This window comes from Zalophus californianus, chromosome X, assembly GCF_009762305.2.
Source record: "Zalophus californianus isolate mZalCal1 chromosome X, mZalCal1.pri.v2, whole genome shotgun sequence".
In the NCBI taxonomy this organism is placed as follows: domain Eukaryota; kingdom Metazoa; phylum Chordata; class Mammalia; order Carnivora; family Otariidae; genus Zalophus; species Zalophus californianus.
The window spans coordinates 121,563,748-121,586,538 of record NC_045612.1 but is presented as its reverse complement, the minus strand read 5'-3'; the positions used below and the strand labels follow the sequence as shown (position 1 = coordinate 121,586,538).

At 46.1% G+C, this 22,791-nt stretch overlaps 1 protein-coding gene across 7 annotated transcripts in view; it reads right to left on the bottom strand.

The window, feature by feature from the left end:
* ARHGAP6 (Rho GTPase activating protein 6) overlaps positions 1-22,791 on the bottom strand; it is a 474,697-nt gene that overhangs the window by 8,476 nt on the left and 443,430 nt on the right. For all 7 annotated transcript variants that reach the window (XM_027609075.2, XM_027609078.2, XM_027609081.2 and 4 more), the window contains exon 10: positions 10,324-10,421. In XM_027609075.2, the coding sequence (XP_027464876.1) occupies positions 10,324-10,421 (98 nt within the window). The remainder of the gene's footprint in view (positions 1-10,323; positions 10,422-22,791) is intronic.

The following is a 22,791-nucleotide window of genomic DNA, read 5'->3' as shown; positions in this document are numbered from 1 at the left end:
GAGCAATCTTTCCCTAACTGGCTGGCTGTGTGCACGCAGCACGGAGGACGGAGGACGCGCACTCACAGAGGACCCAGCTTAGTCTCGGGTTTCCAGCGCGGGTTAGCGTCCAGGAGGAAAGCATTTCAGCATCTGTGACATGCCTCGCCTGTTACTGACGCAGCCAGGGGCTCGAGCACTTTTTGCTGAGGCAATTTCTTACCCACATGGAACAAATAAGTCCTTTCCTTGTCTCCTCTTTAAACCGATGACAGACAATCTTATGGGAAAGAGCCAGAGAACCACCATGAGGATGATTTTCCAGAGACGTTAGGCCTCCAGTGAATGAAGGAAAACTCAAAAGAACTTATTATTTCTGCTGGAAAGGGGGGGGGGGCGAGGAGGGAGGAAACTAACCTCCATATCTAATTCAAGGGGGGAAGTCCCCCTAATTCTAGCGGAGGGAAACACAAAGCAAAACACATGGACACTTGTCTGTCATGACTTTGACTCCAGTTGAGGAAGTTTTCCTATGAAAATAAGAAAAACTGAATGCGTTGAACAGGTTGCTCAGCTTAGAATCGGGGTTCGGACCAGGGCTAGAAATTCTATGACTGGGCCCATTTCCGTTGTTCTCCCCGTTTAGTTAACGGGTTTCCCCAGTCATTAAGGAAAATGTCTTCTGTCTACTCAGCAAGAATAAGTCATGGTGTTATATCCATAACAGCAGGGCCAGAAAGCCTTCCTTTATGGGATGTTTTAAAGAGAGCCAAGTCCATTCACTAGCCAAAACAAAATAGCCATCAGGGCTACAAATGCTTTTTTGCTCCCTCCCATTGGGAGGAGAATGTCGGAAAGGTGGTATTTTCACTCACGGAGACCCCCATTATTCTGTCTCGTGTCTTGTTCACCTGTCTTAAAGAACATAGAGAATACATTCAGCAAAACGTGACAAGCTGCAGATTCAGCCGACAGTTAGGCGCGTAAAGAAAGGTACCCTGCAGGAGAACTGCATCGCGTCTCGGCACTGGGAACATCTATCTGGGTTTCTGCCAAGCAAGTCGGTGATTCCCCCCGCTCCAGTGGAAGCGGCATCGCGTCACAAATAACGTAGGTCTCTCTGCTAAGGCTGCGAAAGGCTCCCGGGCACGGGACTCCGCTCGGGGCTCTCGGGGCTCGGGCTGCAGGAAGCCTGTGGGCGCCGCTTGCGCTCCTGCCCCCGCCCCAACCTCATCGTACCCTCTCGCTCGCTCTCCCCCCCACCCCACCCCCGCTTTCCTTTCCCTCGCCTCTCAAATTACTCACTACGACATTGTTCCACTTACATATTTCTGTCAGCTGCTTCAATACCCTCTTTCTGGACTGGTGTACAGACAGGGAAAGCGCACGCACAGGAATTATTGGGGGCACTGAAAAGGCTCCATGAAAACATTTAGTGTGCTTAACCCAAACAAAATCAAACAAGGAACAATCACAACAGTCACAAAAGTCACCGAAGCTGCCATGCGATTTTCCTTCCATTCTCATGGCTGTGACTGGCTCTGGTGGAGAAGAGGCGACAAAGGAGGAGGTGGAGGGCCACTGTCCCTCTCCTCCGTTCTTTGGGGAACATGGCCCGGGGAACTTGCTGGAAATGCAAATTCTCCAGCTCCATTCTGGGCCTACTGACGGGACTGGCTATAACATGTGGGGCCACCTGGGGAAAAACTATTAAGAATTTCAAGGCGGTCACAGCAGATCATCAAGCCAAACGTGGGCTCCTTCTTCGTGGAGGTCCTGTGCAGCCGCATGGGTCACAGACCACAAAGCTGGCTTTGCCTGTGGAAAGGGCATCTGGGAGCAGGGCTAGCAAACTGTGTTTTAAAAAGCCCTCGAGGTAAGCGTGCTGCGCGGGCAAGTTTGAGAACCTCCACGCCGAAGCTACCTTCCCTCCCTCATCCATAGACAGGACAGCAGGCTGAGGCTCCCAGGGAGCCAAATCGGGAAGGAAACACAGACAGTGGCCCAAACCTCAGCACTGGCTGACAGAGGGGGTAAGCGTGGTGGTCCTGACCTTGAGGTGGCCGGGGCCACAGTTGAATAGAAGGTGTGCCCATCCTAGCCAGCTCCAGTCAGCCGGGCCCAGATAACTGAATGCAGTTTGGTTGTGGGTCAGAACGCATTAAGGGGACAGGGAGCAGGAGAGGTTGACCTGCCTTTCTCTGCTCTCCTGGTTCATTCTCCTAAGTCAAGCCACCAAAGTGATGACGTCTGGGGCCCCAACCAAGGGAGAACCTGGAGGAGGTGGCTAAAGCTAATCCCTGAAGGTAGAGGCAGAGGCCTGTCTCCCAGTCGACACAGGCCACGAACCTCCTCAGGGCGGGTGGGCTCACAGCCAGGGACACGAGCAGACGGGGCTGTCCAAGGAGAGGTGATGCCTTCCTTTCCCAGCCACCCAGCACAGCTTAGTGACAGAAGAGGCTATGGTTTGCGACCACATGGCAAGCCGCTTGTGAAATGCACGGATGTGAAATAACCCCTTGGCCTGCGACAAGGGTAAGAGCTGGTGCTCACCCAGAGCTCAGGCAGTATGGCGGGCGTTGTGCTAAGCACTGCCAACAATTCTCCTCGCTCCTGATCACGGTCTAGAGCTGAGCAGAAGACACCAGGACATCACGTGTCTTTCTAGCAGCCGGGGCAGTGGGGCTCGAGACCCTTCTCAAATTTATTTGATAAATAGTATTCAGTCTTACTGCGATGTGCTATACTTGGGAGTCGATGGCCCTCGCAAATGCTTGAGCTATTTCCTAGCTGTCATTTCATTTTCTCAGCCGAAGTCGGTAAGGCGGTGGCCACATTTGCCTAAGAACCCACGTCCGGAAACTGAGCTTTCCACATGACAGCCCGCCAGTTAGTCAATGAAACCAAACTATTTTATTCACTTCTCAGGACTCTCACTGACAACGTAGGCAGTTCCAAGGTTAAAAAAAAAAAAAATGGGTGGCGTTCCATGGCTTTATCATTAAATCTACTGGAAACAAAACCAGAACCCCTACTTTGGGTATCACTGAAAGATGAGACAAGCGGCCACCACTGCCTTCACTAACATTCGCTCGAGGATGATTCGACTCTATGAAGACTATTTTCAGTTCAGTGCTGCAAGTGAAGGTAATAAAAGATTTGTATTTCTTTATAGAAAATATTGAACCGGTGACTCACTAGATGAGGAATAGTCTGCAAGCAGGTAGTGGGCTCTCTATGTCTTGGGATTTAGTGGATGGAGGCTGGGAATGGTGAGTGGCTAGGTAACCAGTTGGCATGGGCTTGCCTCCACGAATGGAGGGCTTTTCTCCACGAGACCTGAAAACCCCAGGACCATGCATGGCAGGCGTGGCCAGTCTCAGCTAACCAACCAAGCATGAGATGGACATGGAGAGAGCACATCACTTTCTCACCCTTCGCTGGTCCCTCCAGGTCAGGGGGTTAGGATGCCGCTGGCAGGGTACTGTGGGCAGGCCTGCCCTGCAGCTGGAGGCACAGAACTTGTTCTGCGGATAAATGGAAAACTCTGGTTCAATCACCGGATGTGGCAGCCCAGCCCCTTGCCGAGCTACCCCAGTGAGAAACATCCTTGGAGACGGCAAGCTTGTGCTGGCTTCATCCTTGGCTTAATCATTCAGCTGAGAGACCTCAGTCTGTTGGAACCCGAAGCACATAACCATCCCAGACACGATTCAGTGCCCAGGGAGAGGAGTCCAGTGCCACAACAACTCTGGATTTAGGGAGCATTTTCACATGAATCATGCTCAGTTCTGCAAAGCAGCCCTTACGCAGACAAAGGCACCCCCGTCCAAAGAGAAGCTCACAATGGAGCCAAACTCCCCACCAGGAGAAGAGGCTAGCACCCTGGACATTAGGACTTACCCAGGGCTTTGGTGAAATTTCTCCCCTCCCTTTTAGCTCTTATGGATTCCCTCCTAAGAGCCGTGGCACATGAAGGCATTTAGGACAGGGGGAGAGAAAACGATGCTGGCTTTATTCTCTTTCTCTCTCTCTCTCTTTTTTTTTACGGTATGCCTGATAAAACATCGTCGAGTTAATATTTTCCAAGTTTGTAAAGAAGGTGTGAATCATAAAGGCGCTGGAAGAAAGAGCTGATGTGATAAATTCTCCCTCCATTTTGAATTGGCTTTTCATAGAAAGCGCATTCAGACTTTTTGGAATTTTTCATTAGGGAATTCCCTATTCCACATACATTTTCCCTAAAATTGTCTGGCTGAAAAGGCTTTCTTGAACAGCGTGTGTGGGGGGAGGGGGGTGGGGGGGCGGGTGTTAATGCTTCATTAATTTCCAAGATGCTGGAACAGAATGACAGTTGAGGCCACAGTTACTGCCAGTCAGTAGGATTCACTGCTGTCATTCTGATTTCTTATCTCTGAAAATTTCCTGAGAACTTTTTTGACTTTACAAATCCTAGTGAAAGGAAAACTAAAATTATAGTCCATCTTGTAATGCTCCATGGTTTTGTGGAAGAAGACATTTTTCAGTGACAGTCTCTGAAAGATTAAAATAAATTATCTACCTGATATTTATTGGATAATTTAAATGTGATGCCTTGAAATTATGAGAACGCCTAACGCTCCTCCATCATGAAGAAGGTGGATCTTTTTTATTCACTGGGAGGAATAAAATAAATACTTTTCAATAAAATAATTACTTTTCAGTTCTGAAGTGCTATCCTTTGAGATGACTGTGAGGCTCCTTCCATGGTTTTGATTGGCTGGTCACCAGTTTTGCTACGTTCGGGGGCAATTTCAGTAAAAACTTTGTGAAGGCCACGAACAGAATTAAATACAGTGAAATTTAAAAAGCGTACACCTATAGATTTGGTTCATCTGTACTGGCTTTCTCCCCAAGTGCAGTTAAATTTATTTTGATTGTATTTCCAGAGTACAGGAAGGAAAATGCTCTACTTAGCCTTGTATAGCACATGGGTATACCATATAGGTAGACAAGGCTTTATGTAATTTTTAACGGTTAGGTTTTGTTTTTTTTTTTCTCAGAACATTAAAGCAGTTGAAAAACACTGAAAAATTGAAAGGCTGGCACATTAGAATTTACAACATTATATTAGGTTTAAATGCTTCATTTGTGTCCACACAGAATTGTATTACTTAGTTCAGGTTAACCTAATTAAAACTTATTTAGGGTTGTTACTTGGTCAGGAGAAATTGTCAAACACAGCAGTTCTCTTGGTTGAAAAATAAGATAAGCAAAGCAGTATTTTCAAAGCATCACTGATGGGTCTGTCTCCACGGAGGGCAGCCTATACATTTTGCCTTTGGCTTCAGGCTCCAGTATGGCTGGGGCATGGTACTAGTCTTTTAAATTTTTAAAAATATTTTGTTCAGCATAGATTTTTGGTGCTAACTTTGAGTTTTAAAAATATGACATGTTGATGTTGTTCATTCTGATGCCTGAGCGTTTGGCACACCCTTCACTTTGGCACCTACGTGAGCGCCTCGCTCTCCTCGCCCTACTCCCAGCCCTGCTACGGGGCCTTGTGTCTGTTGCAAATACCCGCACTCAGCATGCCTTGTCCTTTCTGATTTGCCTTGCACTCTCATCCCCTATCTCCTTACAGCCCTAAATCAAAGGAGGGGGGTCTATTTTGAGTGTCTGTGAAGAAAAGAGCATATAACTCTAATAAATATTCCAGACAAGCAATGAAAAAACTGGAAGTCTTGCATTGTTAGTAATATAAATCTCTTCTAATCTCCCTTTGGTATTCCGTTTTGGTTGAAGCCAAAAATGTCAGTGGACAAGCACAAGAAAAAATAACGAATCCTCCTTTCACTGCCCCAATTCTGTTGTCGCACAAGAGAAAAACTCAAATGAAAACAAAACATTAAAGTCCCAAATATCACGAAATGTCTGCTCTTTCCAAATGGAAATTATCAAAAATATGTTCTTGTTCTTGGTTCTACACCCTTTTGAAAACTCACGTTTCCACTCCCAATTCAATCTTGTGCCGTTGCCACGCGCGACACAGGAATCGAACGCTTTATCTCGCTACGTAAACTGATGGCAAAGAACAGAAGCCTCAGGAACAAAACCCAAAGGGTTGGAGGAGAATCACAAGGAAAGCCAACCATGCATCACTGCACTCAGGTCTGCGTTTTAGGAGCTCCTGCTGCTTCCCGCTCGGCGGGCGTCCCCATAGCCCTTACTTCTCTTAGTCCTACTCTCCACCTTGTAGCTGAGTCTTCACTCACTCAAGACTTCAAAACAAGAAATCTGTCCATGCCCACTGTGCCACGGCTCGCCCAGGCTTCTGCCTCACTTCCTGCAAACGTGCAATCACCTCCCATCCTCCCCGGTTCTCCCCGGGCAGGTCGCCTTCCCACATCTGTGTCTTTCTGCCTGTGTCTCTCTGTTCTAGAACAGATGCCACCCTCCTGCTGCCAATGGGATCAGGCCTGTACAGGCAGGCTTTGCCTTTAGACACCGCCACGGTTTAAGGTGGACGGGTTCTCTCTTGTGTCATATTGCCTTCATAGGTTACTCTCTCGTGGTGGATAGAAAGGTAGAAAGTAGCGACGCCAAAGTCTTTCGTAAGTGGTTGTAAACGAACAAAATGGCGCGGTTAGGAATAACATGATCGTAATCACTAACATTCGTTAAGCATTTATTAGAAACCAGATACTATTCTCATAGCACAACAACTCTGTAAAGTTGGTGCTGCTTTTTAATCTCTGGTTTGCAGGTGAGGGAACTGAGACAGAGAGGGATGAGTCTATTTACCCAAGACCACAGCTCGAATAGCAGTGGAAAAGGAATTCCAACTCAGGTGATCTGGCTCTGGATCCGAACGTCAAAACCAGTGAGTTACGCTACGCAGGAGTGCGCTATTGATGGGCAACTGACATAGCGATGTAGTTGGCACCATCTGGCAGTTATAATTTGTCATCACTATAATCTGTCATGACCATACTCTCTCATCACAGTAATGCATCGCCACTGCTTCTTAATTTAAGTGCCACCCCTCAGCCTGCCATTTAAGGGCTTCTGCCCTCTGTGCTGGCCAACCCCTTCATCGTGCCCACAGCCAGCTGACACAGTTATTATTCTGTCCAGGCCCTGCGTCAAGCTTCCCAAATGTCTAGACCTGTTGGCCCCTCTCCAGTCTTCAAAGTTCACTGCAGATCCTTGCTCTTCTCAGAAGCTATCCCTGAGACTACAGGTCACACCTCTTTCTCTTCTCCAAACTCCAAGTGGATTTATGGTCTGGGGTGTTGGTTTCCTCCCTTTGTCAATACAAAGACCCCTTTTTAATGTCAAGAATCACCCACCGCAAATATAGTAGTTGGTGATGGCAAATCTGTAGTATCTAATGTGGTGGATCTAAGCCAGAGGTTCTTACCGGGGGCTGCTCCACAGACTCACAGGGGGAGATTTAAGAAATCCTAATGTCCAGACTGTACCCTAAAACAACTGAATCACGATCTCTAGGGGTGGCACGTAGGCATAGTAATTCTTCGAGCTCCCTGGGGGATTCAAGTCTGAGAACCAATGGCCCAGCACCAACCATTCTGCCCTCCGCCACACACTTAATAACATGCTTTGTATTATTTTTATCCTCGAAGGCCTCCTTCAACAGGTCTGCCAACTCTGGGAGCCAAGCACATGCCTCGATATTTTAAACTTTCGCTACTCAAAAGTGTGGATCACAGACCAGCAGTATCACGGCAATGCCTGGGAGCTTGCTAGAAAGGCAGATTTTCAGACTCTCTTCCTCAGATCTACTGACTAGATCTCCTGGTGATCTGTATACACACACAGTAGGCTTTGAGAAGCATGGGCGTAAGGTATGAAGACACTATCTACAGCTCAAGGGGTAGGACTCTCAAGCCTCAGAAGACAACTCAAATTAAAGAACTGTTTCTTTATGTATTTTTACTTCATGGCATCATTATCAACCCTTCTGGGCTGCTCCTTGGCCTGTACCTAGAGGAAAACAAACACTCCCTTCTTCTCCTCACTATGAGTGTCTTCTCCAAATGTTTTCTCTTCAGTGATGCTAGTCTCTGACATCCACAGAGCACCTGGGAGCTCACCTCCCTTCCCTTGAGGCCCTGACACTCACCTATGACCTTGTTCTAGGGTCAGCTTGCCTTGACCATACAATTCTTATTCTTACAGGGATAGGGAACAGGAGAGGCTAGACAATTGTGCAGCTTGGGATGAGCTTAATATGGAAGCGTCTTCCATAACTTTCCTAAGAGTAGTGAAAGAAAGGTTCCCTTCTTGGCATTTATATGCAAAGAGCATACCTGAAAACCACACAAAAAGAACTTCTATTGACTATTCTTCAAAGCACAATATTTCTATATTTCAACATGCCATATAAAAGCTGAAATTTGGCAAGTCAACATCAGTGGGTTTTTTTTTTTTTTTTTTTTAGGTGTGTGTTTTCCAGCTTTTCCACAGAGTACCCATGAAATGTCATAAATGCAGCTTAACGAGGGATTCACAAATAGAAAGGCCGCCATGTCTGTTTTCTTGTACGGGGAGGGAAAGAAGCGAGTTCATTAAAATTCTGGTGATACAAGATCTGCTGTGAAGAAAAGCCATTTGTGTTAGTTTAAATTAGAACTTATACCTTGATGACAGTTAGAAATCTAGGGAAAATTTAAGAGAGCCCAATTATCTGAAATGAAAAGCGAGACCATGAAATGCCAGTCCATTTAGACAATTTGAATATATTCTTATTCACTCGTGGTTCTTGGGGCTCGAATCCAGGCGAAACGCCTCACTTGAACCAGAATCTGGCCTGATAATAATTGGCACAAAGATGAATTTTTTAAAAAGCGCATTTGAAAAGATGAGCCACTTAAAAATTCTTCCCTGCTCTGCAGGAAATGGACCGAAGCTGGATCTTGCGCTGCTATTCATGCAAAGATGCAGGAAAGAAGGAGGCATGAGCCATGTGGAATTCCTTTCCCTACATTTCTCTAAATAATGTAAGCTTTTATATCTGAAATAGTTTCAAATGAAAATTAATCTCGGGGCGCCTGGGTGGCTCAGTCGTTAAGCGTCTGCCTTCAGCTCGGGTCATGGTCCCAGGGTCCTGGGATCGAGCCCCGCACTGGGGTCCCTGCTCGGTGGGAAGCCTGCTTCTCCCTCTCCCGCTCCCCCTCTGCTTCTGTTCCCTCTCTCGCTGTGTCTCTGTCAAATAAATAAATAAAACCTTTTAAAAAAAAAGAAAAAATTAATCTCTCAAATTCAACATCAATATAAAGGAACAATTTAACACGTGTCAATATTTCCAAGACGCCGCGGAGTAAGACAGACCACTATTTTACATACAGCTAAGAAAGACAAACAGTGCTGTGATTTGTATTAGACCACGCCATTGGTTATATGATGGCTCTCCATTCCAGAGATGATAAAACATGGGGCAAAATGTGTCTTAGAGCTGTTGACATTCAGTAAATTAAAAGCACAACGTAAAGGATGCTTTCACGAAAGGATGACAACAACTCTTCCCACCACAAATTTAGGGTTTGGCGTCATGGCGGCAACATCGCTCCTGGTTAATGACGCCATAATACCCTCTTCACTGGCTCTGCCAAGTGCTCAGCACCCCCATACATGCTGCCTCTGTACCAAGTGTTTGAGATTAAGCCTAAAATCTGGCTAAAGCAAAATCCAATGGTCTTCCTTTGGGGGCAAAAATGGCGGCAAAGCACAGCCTACAGCATGGCTTGCGCTTTACTCATTGCAAACATGGCTACATGTGGAGCCCAGCGTGCATTTTTACCAAAAGGATATTAATTATAAAGAGCGGAGAGTCAGGAGAGCACACACCTCTAATTTTAAATGGGCACGTAGGCCTCGGGAGAGGCTCGTCTTGTGGTTTGGTAATGTGTCAATTGTGCTGGCAAGTTACACAAGTAAGATGCATCCAGGTGCAGCCTAAGGGACCCGTAAGTACAGCCATCAGGATTCTTGAAGTAGAATCACTGATGTGCATCAGAGTACTTTGAGCTTCTTGCCAGGGATTTAGTTCTTCTTCTTCTTCTCTTTTTTTTTTTCCAGTAAACACAGTCAAAAGGACCTCGAGGGGCTAAAAAAGCCAAAAATGAAACAGCAACACCCCACAAAGCACTTTCTAATTTAATAAGTGGATTGGGAAAATTGAAGCATTTTCCGGGTAGGTGGGCTGACGAGATCTGCCAGAAAGTTGCCACATCTCCACTGCCGGTTACCCTGTGTGGAATTATGTAAACTTCTCTACTTCTTTAGAAATGAAAAGAGGAATCCCCGTGGCCGGTTTAGAAGACGAGCAACTGGCATACTCACGAGGACTGGGAGGCCTTTCTTCTGAGTAAATAGTCCACCACATCGGGATCGGTCTCCAACAGGCTGATCAGTACTTCGTTCTGGAGATCGGGCGGAACCTGGAGGGGCCAAATGTCGAGGCATAAATCAAACCATTCCAGAAAGAGGAAAACTATGATCATTGGCAACTCTACAATAACATAAAACAGAGCCTTCAAAGTCAGAACAGAGTGATTTGCCCATTAAAACCAAACCTACACCAACCCCTACAGCCGGTTTAATTCTTAGGACAAAGTGGATGATGACCAAAACGTCATATTCAACCCAAATTGTCACCCCTCTTATGACTGGAGAGGGAGCCTAATCACTTGATACTTCCATTGCTCAGATAAGATTTTCTTGGCTTTGAATAAGCAAAATGTCATGGTTAGGAGGGGTGGTGTTCATAATTTATTGTCCAAATGGGGACACTTTCTAGAGTTCCTATTTATAATTATGCGAAGACAACAGGCATAAATTATACCTGTCTTGGGCAAGTCTGGAATATATGATCAGTTTATTAAGAGGACGGGCCCTTGGGGCGCGTGGGTGGCTCAGTCGGTTAAGCGTCTGACTCTTGATTTTGGCTCAGGTCATGATCTCAGGGTCGTTGAGATGGAGCCCCGTGTTGGGTTCCACGCTGGGGGTGGAGTTTGCTTAATATTCTCCCTCCCCCTCCCCTTCTGCACCCCACCCACCCCCCTCTCTCCTTGTCTCTTAAAAAAAAAAAAAAAAGGACAGGCCCTTGAGCCAGACCGTGTTTGAGTCGCAGTTCCATTTATTAGCTGTGGGAACCTTCGGCAAGGCACGTGACCTTTCTAGGCCTCAGTTTCCTCATCTGTAAAGTGGAGAGAATGATAGGCCTCACCACAAGGGGTTGCTGTGGTGATCGAATGACTTATTACACATTGAGAACTTAGAACAGTACCTGGCAGATAGTAAACACTCAAAAACACGCTGACTACTATATTGGCCCAAGTCATTTTGTCATTGCCTGCTTGCACTCACCCCTTCCTTGCAACCTGGTCCATCAACAATGAAAAAGGTTTCTCGCTTCAGAACTTGACAGGCATTCGTTTGAGTTCTGTAGCTGAGCGTCATGTTTCCCTAGGCTAACCCACAGTGCATTAGAAGATGGCCTTATAATCCTAAGCCACAATATTGTGTGAAAACGTTCTATGAGAAAAGACTGAACTCAGCTCCAACGGGCTTTTCACTCTACAGATGCTGGTAGCTCAAGTAAGGAAATTCAAATTATTGAGAGGAAACAACATTTCCATCTGATTCTCTCACAGGAGGGCTCGGAGACCAGGCTCTTAAAACCTGCAGGGCCAAGTCTTCGGAGAGTAAGTGGCGGGTGGACGAATTTGCCTCCTGCTTCTTGCAGAACTCAATTCTTCTTGAGCTCTGAGAAGCTGGAAACAATTTTATTAATAAAAACAGGGATGAGAAAGCAACAACAAAACGCTTTCCTTCCCTCATAAATCTGTTCCTCCCACTTCATCCTGAATCTTCATTAATGACACTGCCAAACCCTACTCACACAAACTCAAAATCTGGGTTGCATTCAAGCTTCTCTGTGTCCTCTCCCCTCCCTGTTCAGAACCAGGAAACCTACTTGACTTCACCTCGGTGAGGCCTGTTCCTTCTTTCCTCTATCTTCCATTTCTACTGCACTGATCCAAGTTGGAGCCCTTGTTACCCCTTTGTAGTGGGCATCTGTTGGCCATTACCAGCTTCCATTTCCCTCTTGTTGTAACAGTTCTGCCCCAAAGCTCCCTCGGAAGAATCGACTGCTCCCCAACCCTTAGCTCAAGGGTGATGTGTAAGCTGGTCGAGGGCCACCATTATTCCCGTCCCGGAATACCGGGGCTGCCTGCGCGATGGGCATGTGACTCCATCAGAGGTAATGAAAAGCTGGGAGAATTTCCCCGAGGCATCTGAGAGAGACAATACAGGGCCAGAAGCCACATGGGGCCTGAGGATGGTGCTGATGATCAAAGAAACCACAGAAGGAAATGGAAAGAAAGGATCTCTCAATATCACGAGTCCCAGGTAAACCTATGCCTGAAGCCATATTTGCCTGTAGACCTCAAATTCCTTAAACTACTTTGAGATTTTAGTTGAAAAGAAAGATACATCCTTCATGGGCCTTTGATGCAACTGCTTGCTAACTTAGACACTAGCTATTTCCTTCACCACCGGTATCTAATTTCTTCTCCGTGTGGTTGTCCGAGTGCTCTGATCAAGACGCTCGCTCAAGAAACCTTTTTATCCCTACAGCGGAAGCCCTCCACTCTCTTCCTCACGTTTGCCATTCTGTCCCCTCACGCATGGCCACCCTCACACGCTCCCTACTTCAGCAACCACTGCGCTTCTCACTCTGGCCTTTTCCCACCTCCTTCCTTTCATTCGTTACGTAAATATTTGGTGAATGCTTTACTGAGTGCCAGGCACCACCGGATGCTGCGATTCAGCTACAAACCAAATAGACGAGAATCCTTGTCTCCTTGAAACTGACAATCAATATGGGAAGAGCGGCATTACACAAACAAACAAAGCAAACATAGCGTGGATCACACGGAGACGAACAAAGCAGAAAAGGGGCAACGGGCTGTGCTGGGGGGGGGGGGCGGGGAAGTGCCATTTAAGTAGGATGGCAGGTCACAGAGAAACTGCCATCTGAACAGAGAACTGAAGTTGATGAAGGAATTGGAGAAACTCATTGCAAGCAGAAGGAAGAAAAAAATCAGCAAGATCGTGAGTCAGGAGTAGAGAGGGGGCCAGCAAGGCTGGAAGGAATAAGGAAGAAGGTGAGCAGTAGGAGGTGGGTCAGGTAGCCCAGGCCAGATGTTGTGGAGTCTTTCGGGTCATGATAAGGACATCTGCTCTCTATCTAGGTGGCTGGGGAGCCACTGGGGGTTTTGAGCAGAGGACTACCGTGAATTGTCATCGCTGGCTGCTGCGTTGTCAGCAGATTGCAGGGAGGCAAGGGGGCGACGCAGGGAGTGCAGAGAGGGGCCACTGCTCTATCCAGAAGAGAGACGGCGGAGGGCTGAACCTAGGATGGTGAGCCGATGAGAAATCCGTGGCTCCTGGAGACAGGTGAAGAGAGAGATGATAGCGTTAGGTAATTTGCTGGCTGCGGAGAGAAAGAGGGAGGGAGACGGAGAAGGAGAGAGACGCTTCAACGTTTGGAGCCGAGAGGCAGGCACCTGGAAGCACGGGGTTGCCCCTGACGCTGACGGGTGTAGAGAAGCTGCGGGAGGAGGAGGCTGGCGGTCACGGCTAGAAGGGTGGCTTCGCGAGGGTAAGAGGGGCAAGGGGGGAGGCCTGTGGGACATCCAAATGAAAGATCTAGTCGGCAACTGGGAATGAGGCTCTGGGGTTCAGGAGAGAGGCTTGCGCTGGACAGAGAAATGCAGGAGACGCATGCAGATGGCATTTAAGGCTCGGGGCCCAAACCCAACGGCCCGGGAATGAGAACGAAAGGAGAAGGGAAGGGGCAGGGCTTTTAGGTCAAGGCTGAGGGGTTTGATTCTCTTACTTTATTGCATAAATTAAACAAATGAAAAGACTGATAATTTTCACTGCAACTTTTTCAAGCAACACGACCCAACAAATACACACTATTATATATCAATTTGTCAGAAAAAAAAGTCATGTCTGAGGGGTAAAAATGAGGAGAGAACTCATTTTTTGAAAAATGAACAGAAAGCAAAAAATAATAGAAGCCAAAAACGTATATCCTGAACACTTTTTAAAAGAAACTTCCATGAGCAAATGAGGAAAAATATTTGTTTTAGTTTAATTTAAAATTTTCTATGCTTAGACACATAATAAAAAATTTTGCTCCAAGCACCAATCCATTCCCACTGAAGAATAAACAACCCTCATGCGTACCCTTCGGAATGCTGCGAGCACCACATATTAATTCTGTGAGAGTATACAGTGTGTCTAATGATAAGTTATTAACTTGGGCACACTATTAAAATAGGTTACAGGAAGTGTCATTACTTAAAACATAACTTTCCATAACGTTCTGTGAAATTATTCCATAATTCAGAGTTTTTACTCTTTCAACCCGGCTTGGTTCCCAACCAATTATAATCATTGAGGTTTATTTTACGTAGCATACATGACTTTTACTTGGTAACAAATGCAAATAGAAAGGGTCAGTGCTATAAACCTATCTATAGTTTCTTTTTAAAAGACCCATGATACCATTTTGGCTCGGAGACACTCTTTACAAATAAGTAAAAAGCTAGTTTCAAAATGTGGATCCCTGTATTGCAGGGAGGGGAGGTAATATTTTCCTCTGTATTAGCTAAGACTGACTCTAGCGTACATAATCCATTATTTTTTTTTTTTAAAGATTTTATTTATTTATTTGAGAGAGAGAATGAGAGAGAGAGAGAGAGCGAGCATGAGAGAGGGGAAGGTCAGAGGGAGAAGCAGACTCTCTGCCGAGCAGGGAGCCCGATGTGGGACTCCATCCCAGGACCCCAGGATCATGACCTGAGCCGAAGGCAGTCGCTTAACCAACTGAGCCACCCAGGCGCCCCCATAATCCATTATTTTAATAAGTTTATTTATATCCCATCTTGTTACAAAATGACTTAAAGCAGCTTTAAAAATTCATATGATAAAGCCATGTTTGTTTGTTGTTAAAGGAATGGTACAGAAAATTGAGGCCAGTGGGAAAATGAGGGTAGAGAATTTGAAATTATGCCTAGAACTGACTTGTAATATTTGTATAACAGCCTCCAGTGCTGTTTTCCCAATAATCCCTCCAATATTTGTCCCTATTTGCATGTTTCATTTCCTATTACTTAATAAAAATTTCCTACTGGCTCAGTTCAATTGGATGAGCATTCGTTTTCTGTGAAGTTAGATACTTAACAGAGAAACACAAGTCAAGGGGAAACAGGAGCTTAGGGCAAGTCAGAAATATCCAGACAGATCATTCCTATATATGCTCCTTTGCAGGAAATCAGGATACTGTCAAGAGAATTTCTGAGTAAGAGTCGATAGCCCCCGAGGTCCAGTTTTTATCAGCTTTGCTGCTTATAATTCAGTAATGTAAACTTGGATACATCAACCATCTTCTTTAGGATTCCGCTCCTGTATCTGAAAATCCAGGCATACCCTATCTGTCCTGTTTACCTTTGTGGAAGCGTGATGAGGGCCAAAAGGACCAACAGATTTGAAAGTACCTTACCGACGGCAACGAGGTTCAGAATAAAAGATTTTGTTAGAAATAGACAAAATAGTTAATAAATTAAACACTGAAAAGAACGAAATAAAAGCAGATAACATGGAGATGGCCAATCTTTGTTCTGTGACTTTTTTCTTGACTAACAGACATCCAGACACCCATCTCTGCCTCTCATCCTGTGTGCCCGCAGAGAAGCACGACTCTCTTCTCCTTTGCTTAACACTCTGGGTAGGTGGCTAAGTTGTGGGATTTCCTCTTGATATGTCTCTGCCCCGACCTCTGTCTGAATTTCTAGACTTGAGGTTTGTGATCTGTTGGGTCCTCAGCTGCAACAGTCTGGAAGCCAACTCCATGTAGCGTCTCCCTTCTGGTTCCTTCTCTTTCGCCAGATCTCAAGTCTTCGGTTGGTCACGTCGGTAGAAGGTAAATTGCCCAAAGGCAAGGATGATCTGACTTGTCTGGCCAAAAGTGATACAGGCTCCCAACGTTGTAGCTCTCTGTCAGCTAGCCTCTTTCGCAGCGAGGGCTAGCTCACGTGTGCCAGTCCTGGCCGGGGTACCCAACGCGGGGCTCTGGAAACAACTCTTTTCATCACTGGATGTGACGATGGCCGCAAGAGATGCTGGAAATAACTGCAGGGTCTTGTAGCTGCAGACGGTAGAGCAGAGACAGCGAAAGTGCCGGTGAGCCACTAAGCCCCGCCCCTTAGGCTGCTTCTGGGACGTCACAATCCTGCGGCTTGCAGCCACTGGCAGGTGAGTTTTCTTCTCCTAGCAGTCAAATGCCTTCAATTATGCCTCTTCTTCTTCCTCTTTGCTCCCTGCTCTTTCCTCTCCTGAAGCTCCTACCTGCACATCCATGACCCTTCACCCGCTTACTCTCGCAGGTCAATAGTGTACTCTTCCAGAACACAAGCTAGGTGGCGTTTCCTACCCAATGGATGCTCAAAAAATGTTGTCAGAATGGCGACAAATAATAATCGAAAAGAACCCAGAATTATTGGTCTTCATGGTGCATGTACACTGGTTCTGTTACCTTTGCGTAGATGCTTCTCTCTGCTTTGAATTAGTACCAGTGTCATGCTCTAGCAAAATCTCCTTGCTATTAATTTTTAGAGTTGGAAAATAAATTTCCTTTCCCGAGTGAGGATCATCAGGAATCTTCTCATCACATGTTCAGAAACTATTGTTTCCGTTAATAACAAAAATGAAAAATGAGGGGCGCCTGGGTGGCTCGGTTTCAGCTCAGGTCATGATCTCAGGGTCATGAGATCAAGCCCCGCGTGCGGCTCCGAGCTCAGTGCGGAGGCGGCTTGAGATCCTTTCCCTGACCTCTCCCTTCATTTCCCTCCCCCTCTGCTCCCCCACCCAACTTGCGTGTGTATTCTCTCTCTCTCAAATAAATAAATAAAATCTTTTTTTTAAAAATGAAAAATGAGGGGAGACTGGCTGGCTCAGTCAAGTGGAGCATGCGACTCTTGATCTCAGGGTCATGAGTTCGAGGCCCACATTGGGCATAGAGATTACTTAAAAAAAGGAAAAAGGAAAAGTATGACTCCATAACCAAACGCATTTTATCTTTTTTCTTCTGGGATTCTGTATATAGCAAAATGGAAACTAAGGAGGACTGTGAAAAACAGACTACTTTAAAAAAAAAAATCAACCCGTTCTGCACATCGGAGTGAAGAAACAAAACCCAGCCCCAACGGCTTTTTCACTTACAATTTATTGTTTCACATCAAAATCTCTACTGGGTTTTAGTCAACTATTTAGTAAGTTTAGATATTTTCCAAGGGTACCATTTATGGTTGTGTTTATCTAGAGACTCAACTCCTTAGATTTTCATGTGTTCCTTCAAAGCAGAATGCTATTTCAAAAATCAAAAGAACTTTGGACTCTCCTGCTTCAGAGAAAAAATGTAAACACTGCACATACGAAGGAATAAAACTGTCACAATGAAAATCCACCCTATCAAATTAAAAATGAAACCTTGAACGGTTGCCTAGGGTATAACGCTTAATGATGTAGTTTCTTCTATAAACCACAGAGAGGGGGGAAAATGGCTCAAGTTTTCTCCATTTCTCCACTAAGTCACTATAACAAACCTGAATTACTCCGAGTGTTCCACACCAACCCATCCCTTTGCACTGGACCAAGAAGGATGCTTCGGCATTGCAAACTCTACCACTTTCCAGCAAAAGCAAGTTATCACTGGAAGTCGTGATGACATTTTTGTAAATTAACATACACACCGAAAGAAATGACTAAGCACTCGGGCTGTTTATGGGAGCAAAAGCTCAAACATGGGCAGGCCCAGCCTAGAACCTTTCGTGCGACTGTTGCAGAGGAAGGCTTCACGTCACGGGAAGGGGCTCTGGGTGTTATCTGGAGGGTGAGGAGGCGTGAAGTTCAACGAATTTTTCTCAAGGGCCTGATACATGCCAGGCAGTGTGTTTGGCAACTGGGGCACACGAGTGAACAGATATAGCCAAGGAGCCCAGGACTCACGGAGCTGTGGTTGGGGGAAGACGCGAGGAAGGAAGATGAAGGAAATCGAGCAGTCCTTGCTTCTGCCCCTCTCCGCCTGTGTCACCAGCGGTACATGTGTTCCATCGTCGTGGGCAGCGACAAGGTGAGCAGGCTCCAGCAGGAACACCCACCGGCTTTCGCTGCCACCTGCTAGCCTGAACATCAAGCGGGTCGGTGCTATGATTAGTCCAGAGGGATGAATGCTGTTAAGCGTCTCCTTAGCTCCCCATTTCCAAACTGGCTAACATAGTCTCTCTCTCCCCCGCAAACGGACTCCATATCGGAGACACCACATTAAAGCACCTTGTCTTTCGGGCAGGGAGGCATCACGCTGTAGAAATAATTCACTTAGCTGCTGCATCACTTGGGCGAACTATCTTGGCTTACTCCTCACGAAATGGTGGTGAAATTTAGATTAGCTGATGATGTCCATAATGACTGGCCCAACCCCTGGCACATAAACAGTGGTTCTTTAGAAAACAGTGCTTGCATTAAAAAAAAAAAAAAAAAAAAAAGGAAACGGACATCATATATAATTATTTGGCTATGTTGGTACGGGCTCTTCCTTGTTTGATGACCTGGATCATGACTTGACTGCTTTTGATTTGGCATGCAAAAGCCGTTTTAAGAAACTGCAATTTGCATCGGGGAATGAAGGGAACACGAAGCAAAGCTTGAAATCCTCATGTCGGCCTCTGACCCTTGCTCCCAGTGGTTCTCAGTTGAAAATTCCCATGTGCGCGGTGCTGGTCCCCAGCTCAAGCTGACGAACTGGCGGGCTGGGAGCGCGCCGGCGTTCCCACGTCTCCACTGCACCCCGGACTATTCATCAGCCTGGAAGGGTGGTGCCTTCTCTTCTTTCCCTCTCTCCAAAAAAGGAGCCCTGGTAGGAGTCATTTAGTCTCAGCCCTCAGAATGAGCTGACAAGTTTTCTCCACTCCGCTCTGAAGCTCTTATTAATTCCAGGAGCAACAATGAGCTCTCCTGGATGGGACTGCCAGATCAGTGATGGAAGCAACAGCTTTCGGAACAATGCGCACGCTAACGACTTCGTGGGGGAATGCTTTCTACCTTACAGTGATACCAGTGAGCGCTTCTAGACAGGCACGAGCCTTCTCTTTTATCTGCAGCGTTCCCGGGGCATACCATTTTATGTTACTCAGTTTTTCAACTGTTGATAGCAGAAATACAAGGTGAGGGAGTCGAAGGGGTATGGGCACCGAACCAAACACAAACAAACAACAGAAAAGCATTTCAACAAATCATTACTGGGCACCCGTTTGCTTTTCGGGACATCAGTGAACTGTAAGCCAAATGAAAATCCCTGTCTTCAGAAAGTTTGCATTCTCTTAGGTTTCAATAAGCATCATAGATAAGTATATTACACAGTGAGTTCAAAGGTGAAAGGTGCTATGGAAAAAAAGAAGAGCCAGGTCCGGGAGGAGGAGTGTGGATGCGTGGGTACAGCTCACACTGTTCTGCAGAGCGGGCCCGGTGGGCTTCCCCACACAGGGGACACCTTGGAAAGTGCTGTGAGAGGGCGGCATCTTACTATTTCACACAGCAACGGCATCGATCTTTTCTTTTTTGTGTGCCTAGTATATGTCAGTTCTTGTCCCAAGTACCTTAAAATGTCATTTCTAATTCTCAAAATGATCCTATCATTTTTGTACAACAGGAAACCGAAAGGCTCAGTGAGGTTGAGCATGGGCCCAAGATCACGTAGCAAATGCATGGCCCAGCAAGGATGTGAATTCTGGTAGCTCGTGCCAAAGCTCATGGTCTTTCCTGCACCTTGGGGGATTTCCCAAGATGTGGTTTCCCACGGTGTGGTTCGGAAAGGACCAGAATGCCCAGGAGGTGTTCGTTAGCAAGTGCGGATTCCCAGGCCTCATCCCAGCGCCACTCCAGCTGCTTTTCTGGAGCGCGGCCCGGGAATCGGAATGTTTGGCAACTGTCCTCGCCGCTCTGGGGCACGCTCCAGTTTGAGAGCGACTGGCACGATCTGCTGCCTCAGTTTCTGAGAGAGGGATCATGACGGCTGTTACCAGGACCTCTCTCCAGCTCGAGGATTTCCCACCCAGTGGCTGAAAAGCAAACAACCGGTGTGAAAGCCTGTCCTAGCCAGCCTCTTGAAGCCTGCGCCAGCCTCTGAATGTAGGTCCCTCTCCTGCATGGTGGGACAAAGCCAGGTTCTTTTCGGCCCTCTCTCACTAACGCAGATGGCTCTCCCCCATGGGAGAGGCAGTCTCAACATCAGGACGTGAAGGACATTAGTAACCCTCAGAACAAACGTTGGGTGGTCGCCAGGCCTCCGTGGGTTTGTATGACCCTTCCATCCGTTCTGCCACCTTTCCCGACAAGTCTTCCTTTCTAATGCCAATGGGGAGCAAGGCCTCCCCTTCTGAGCTCATCAACCCCTCCAAAAGCCTGAAACAGCACAATGGCTAACAACCTTTTACCGTCGGGCTTCGGCCATCCTTGTTTGGAATTATTGTGCTCATTCTGAAAGATTCCTTAAGAAACAAAACGAAACAGCGACATACATGACCGATTTTTTATCCACCCACGCAGACCAGCTCTGCCAACCAGCCAGCAGCTTAGGATAATCAACTAGGTTCTGAAATGCCAAATATGCCAAGAGGACCTGCCAGTGACGAGGTTTTTTTGTTTTGTGCTTTATAGAAGTAAAAGAAGTAAAGTCAGGGCCAGGGCACAGGAACGTGTAGATTTTAGAACTAGAAGGGATCTTGGTTTTTATTCATTCTAACCTCATCCTCTGATAACTAAAGAAGTAGACGTCTCAGAAGGTGAGGTCACGAAGCTGATGTGGAACAAAGAAAGGACTAGAGCAAAGCTTTCTGAATCCCCTCCTCCCTTTCTATTCCTCAACACATAACTCCCATTGTCTGTCTAAGGAAATCAAGAATGCTTATATTAATTTTAACTTACTCTGGAAAGGTATCCTTAATTCCTCCACGTCTAAACCTTTCCATATGTATAACGAGTAAAGATTAACAATACGGAAATCATATGTTCCAGAACTACCACCGAGTCATTCATTAATTCAACTAGTATTTCTTGTGTTTCTGCCATGTGCCAGGCACAGGAGGAATGCAGTAAAGAAAGTAGATGGAAACGGACACAAGTTCATCCTGTCGTGGAGTCTGCGCTCCAGTGGGGAAACACACAACAAACGGGAGAACTTAGTAAAACCTTGTATTCGTAGTGATGAGTGCCACGGAGAAAAGGCAGCAAGAGGGAACAGGAAGTGAGGGTGTGTGCACATGGGGGTGGGAGGGGCGCTGTATTTTAGACAAGGTGGCCAGGAAAGGCCTCACTGAGAAGTAATGACCACAACCGGCAAGCACAAATATGAGCTTCTAGTCCAGAGACCTTGGACATCAATGTCTCCTGAGAAGAGCAAGCGAAGAGCATGTCTGGAAAATGCTGGGAAAGGTGGAACCGAAGGACTGACATTCTTCTGCTGTTTTCCATAGTCTGGGCGGCAGGAAATGGTAGCCAGGAAGGGCTGTGTTAGTATCCGAGTGGAAAAGAAATGCCTGATGGTTTGTGATTTCATCTAAAGAACTTTGCTTAGAATACAGAATTTAGAGAACAGAATTAAGATTTGTGAGAGGTATTATTTTGTTAAAAAAAAAAAAATCCAGAGAGCATGAAGTCATGCCAAGACTGCTTGGCAAGATGACATGTGACTTAAAACTTGAAGAAAATGTTGAAAAGTTCAGTTACTTGATTCACCCTAATATGTAATTAATTATGAGGGTTTTGGCTGAAGTGTGAAACTTATACACAGGCAATGACTAGTTCCACATTTTTGGAGAGCTCCTTGTTTGCAAACAGGGATAGTGCTTCAGAGACTCAAGGAGGATCAAGACACCGTTCTACCCCAGTGAACTGTTCACTGTGTGTAAATCCATTTTCTCTTCTTCCTGGGCATCCAGCAGGAATCCGTTTCCCAGCTTCCCTGGTAGTTAAGCATGGCTTGTTCAATGCACTTTGAGTGGACGTGATGGATGGCCCTTCTAGGTTCGGCCCATAAAATCCTAGGGGATTGCAGAGTCTCAAGACGCAAGGAGCTCAAGTCCCTAAATCGTTAGCTGCAAAGCTGTCTGACAAACATCTGATTACACTTTACATCAACAAGATATTTATGTCTGGTGTGCCAAAGTACTGAGATTTGGGCCAGCTCATGTTGCCCAACTAACAAGATTATTAATTAACATTTACATAGACTTTTACAGCCTGCAGAATGCTTGCACATAGCAAATGATTCTGGGAACCACCCTGGGAAATAGGGCGTACTTAATTTTAACCTTACCATTTCACAGAAGCCGAAATCGATGCTTGTTGAGTGCTGAATTACTTGGTCACGATCACACAGGCAAGACCCAGAGGGCAAAGAGTCTAAAGCAGTGGCTCTCAAATTTACAAAAATATCGTCGGTGAGAGACAAGCATGGAAAGAAATCTGATGCAAGGCATCTGATAAAGGTAGACAAAATACTAAGGAGATGCGGAAGAGGGAACTAACACGCTTGGGTGAAGAAGCCACACAAGGCTCTAGTGGAACAGCGTAAGATTTATGGTGAGCGTTTGCAAATTGACAGGAGAAATGGGAGAGGAAACGTGGAGAAAGTTCCTGTAAATTCTGACACGCAATATGAGCGGCGAACAGAAATAG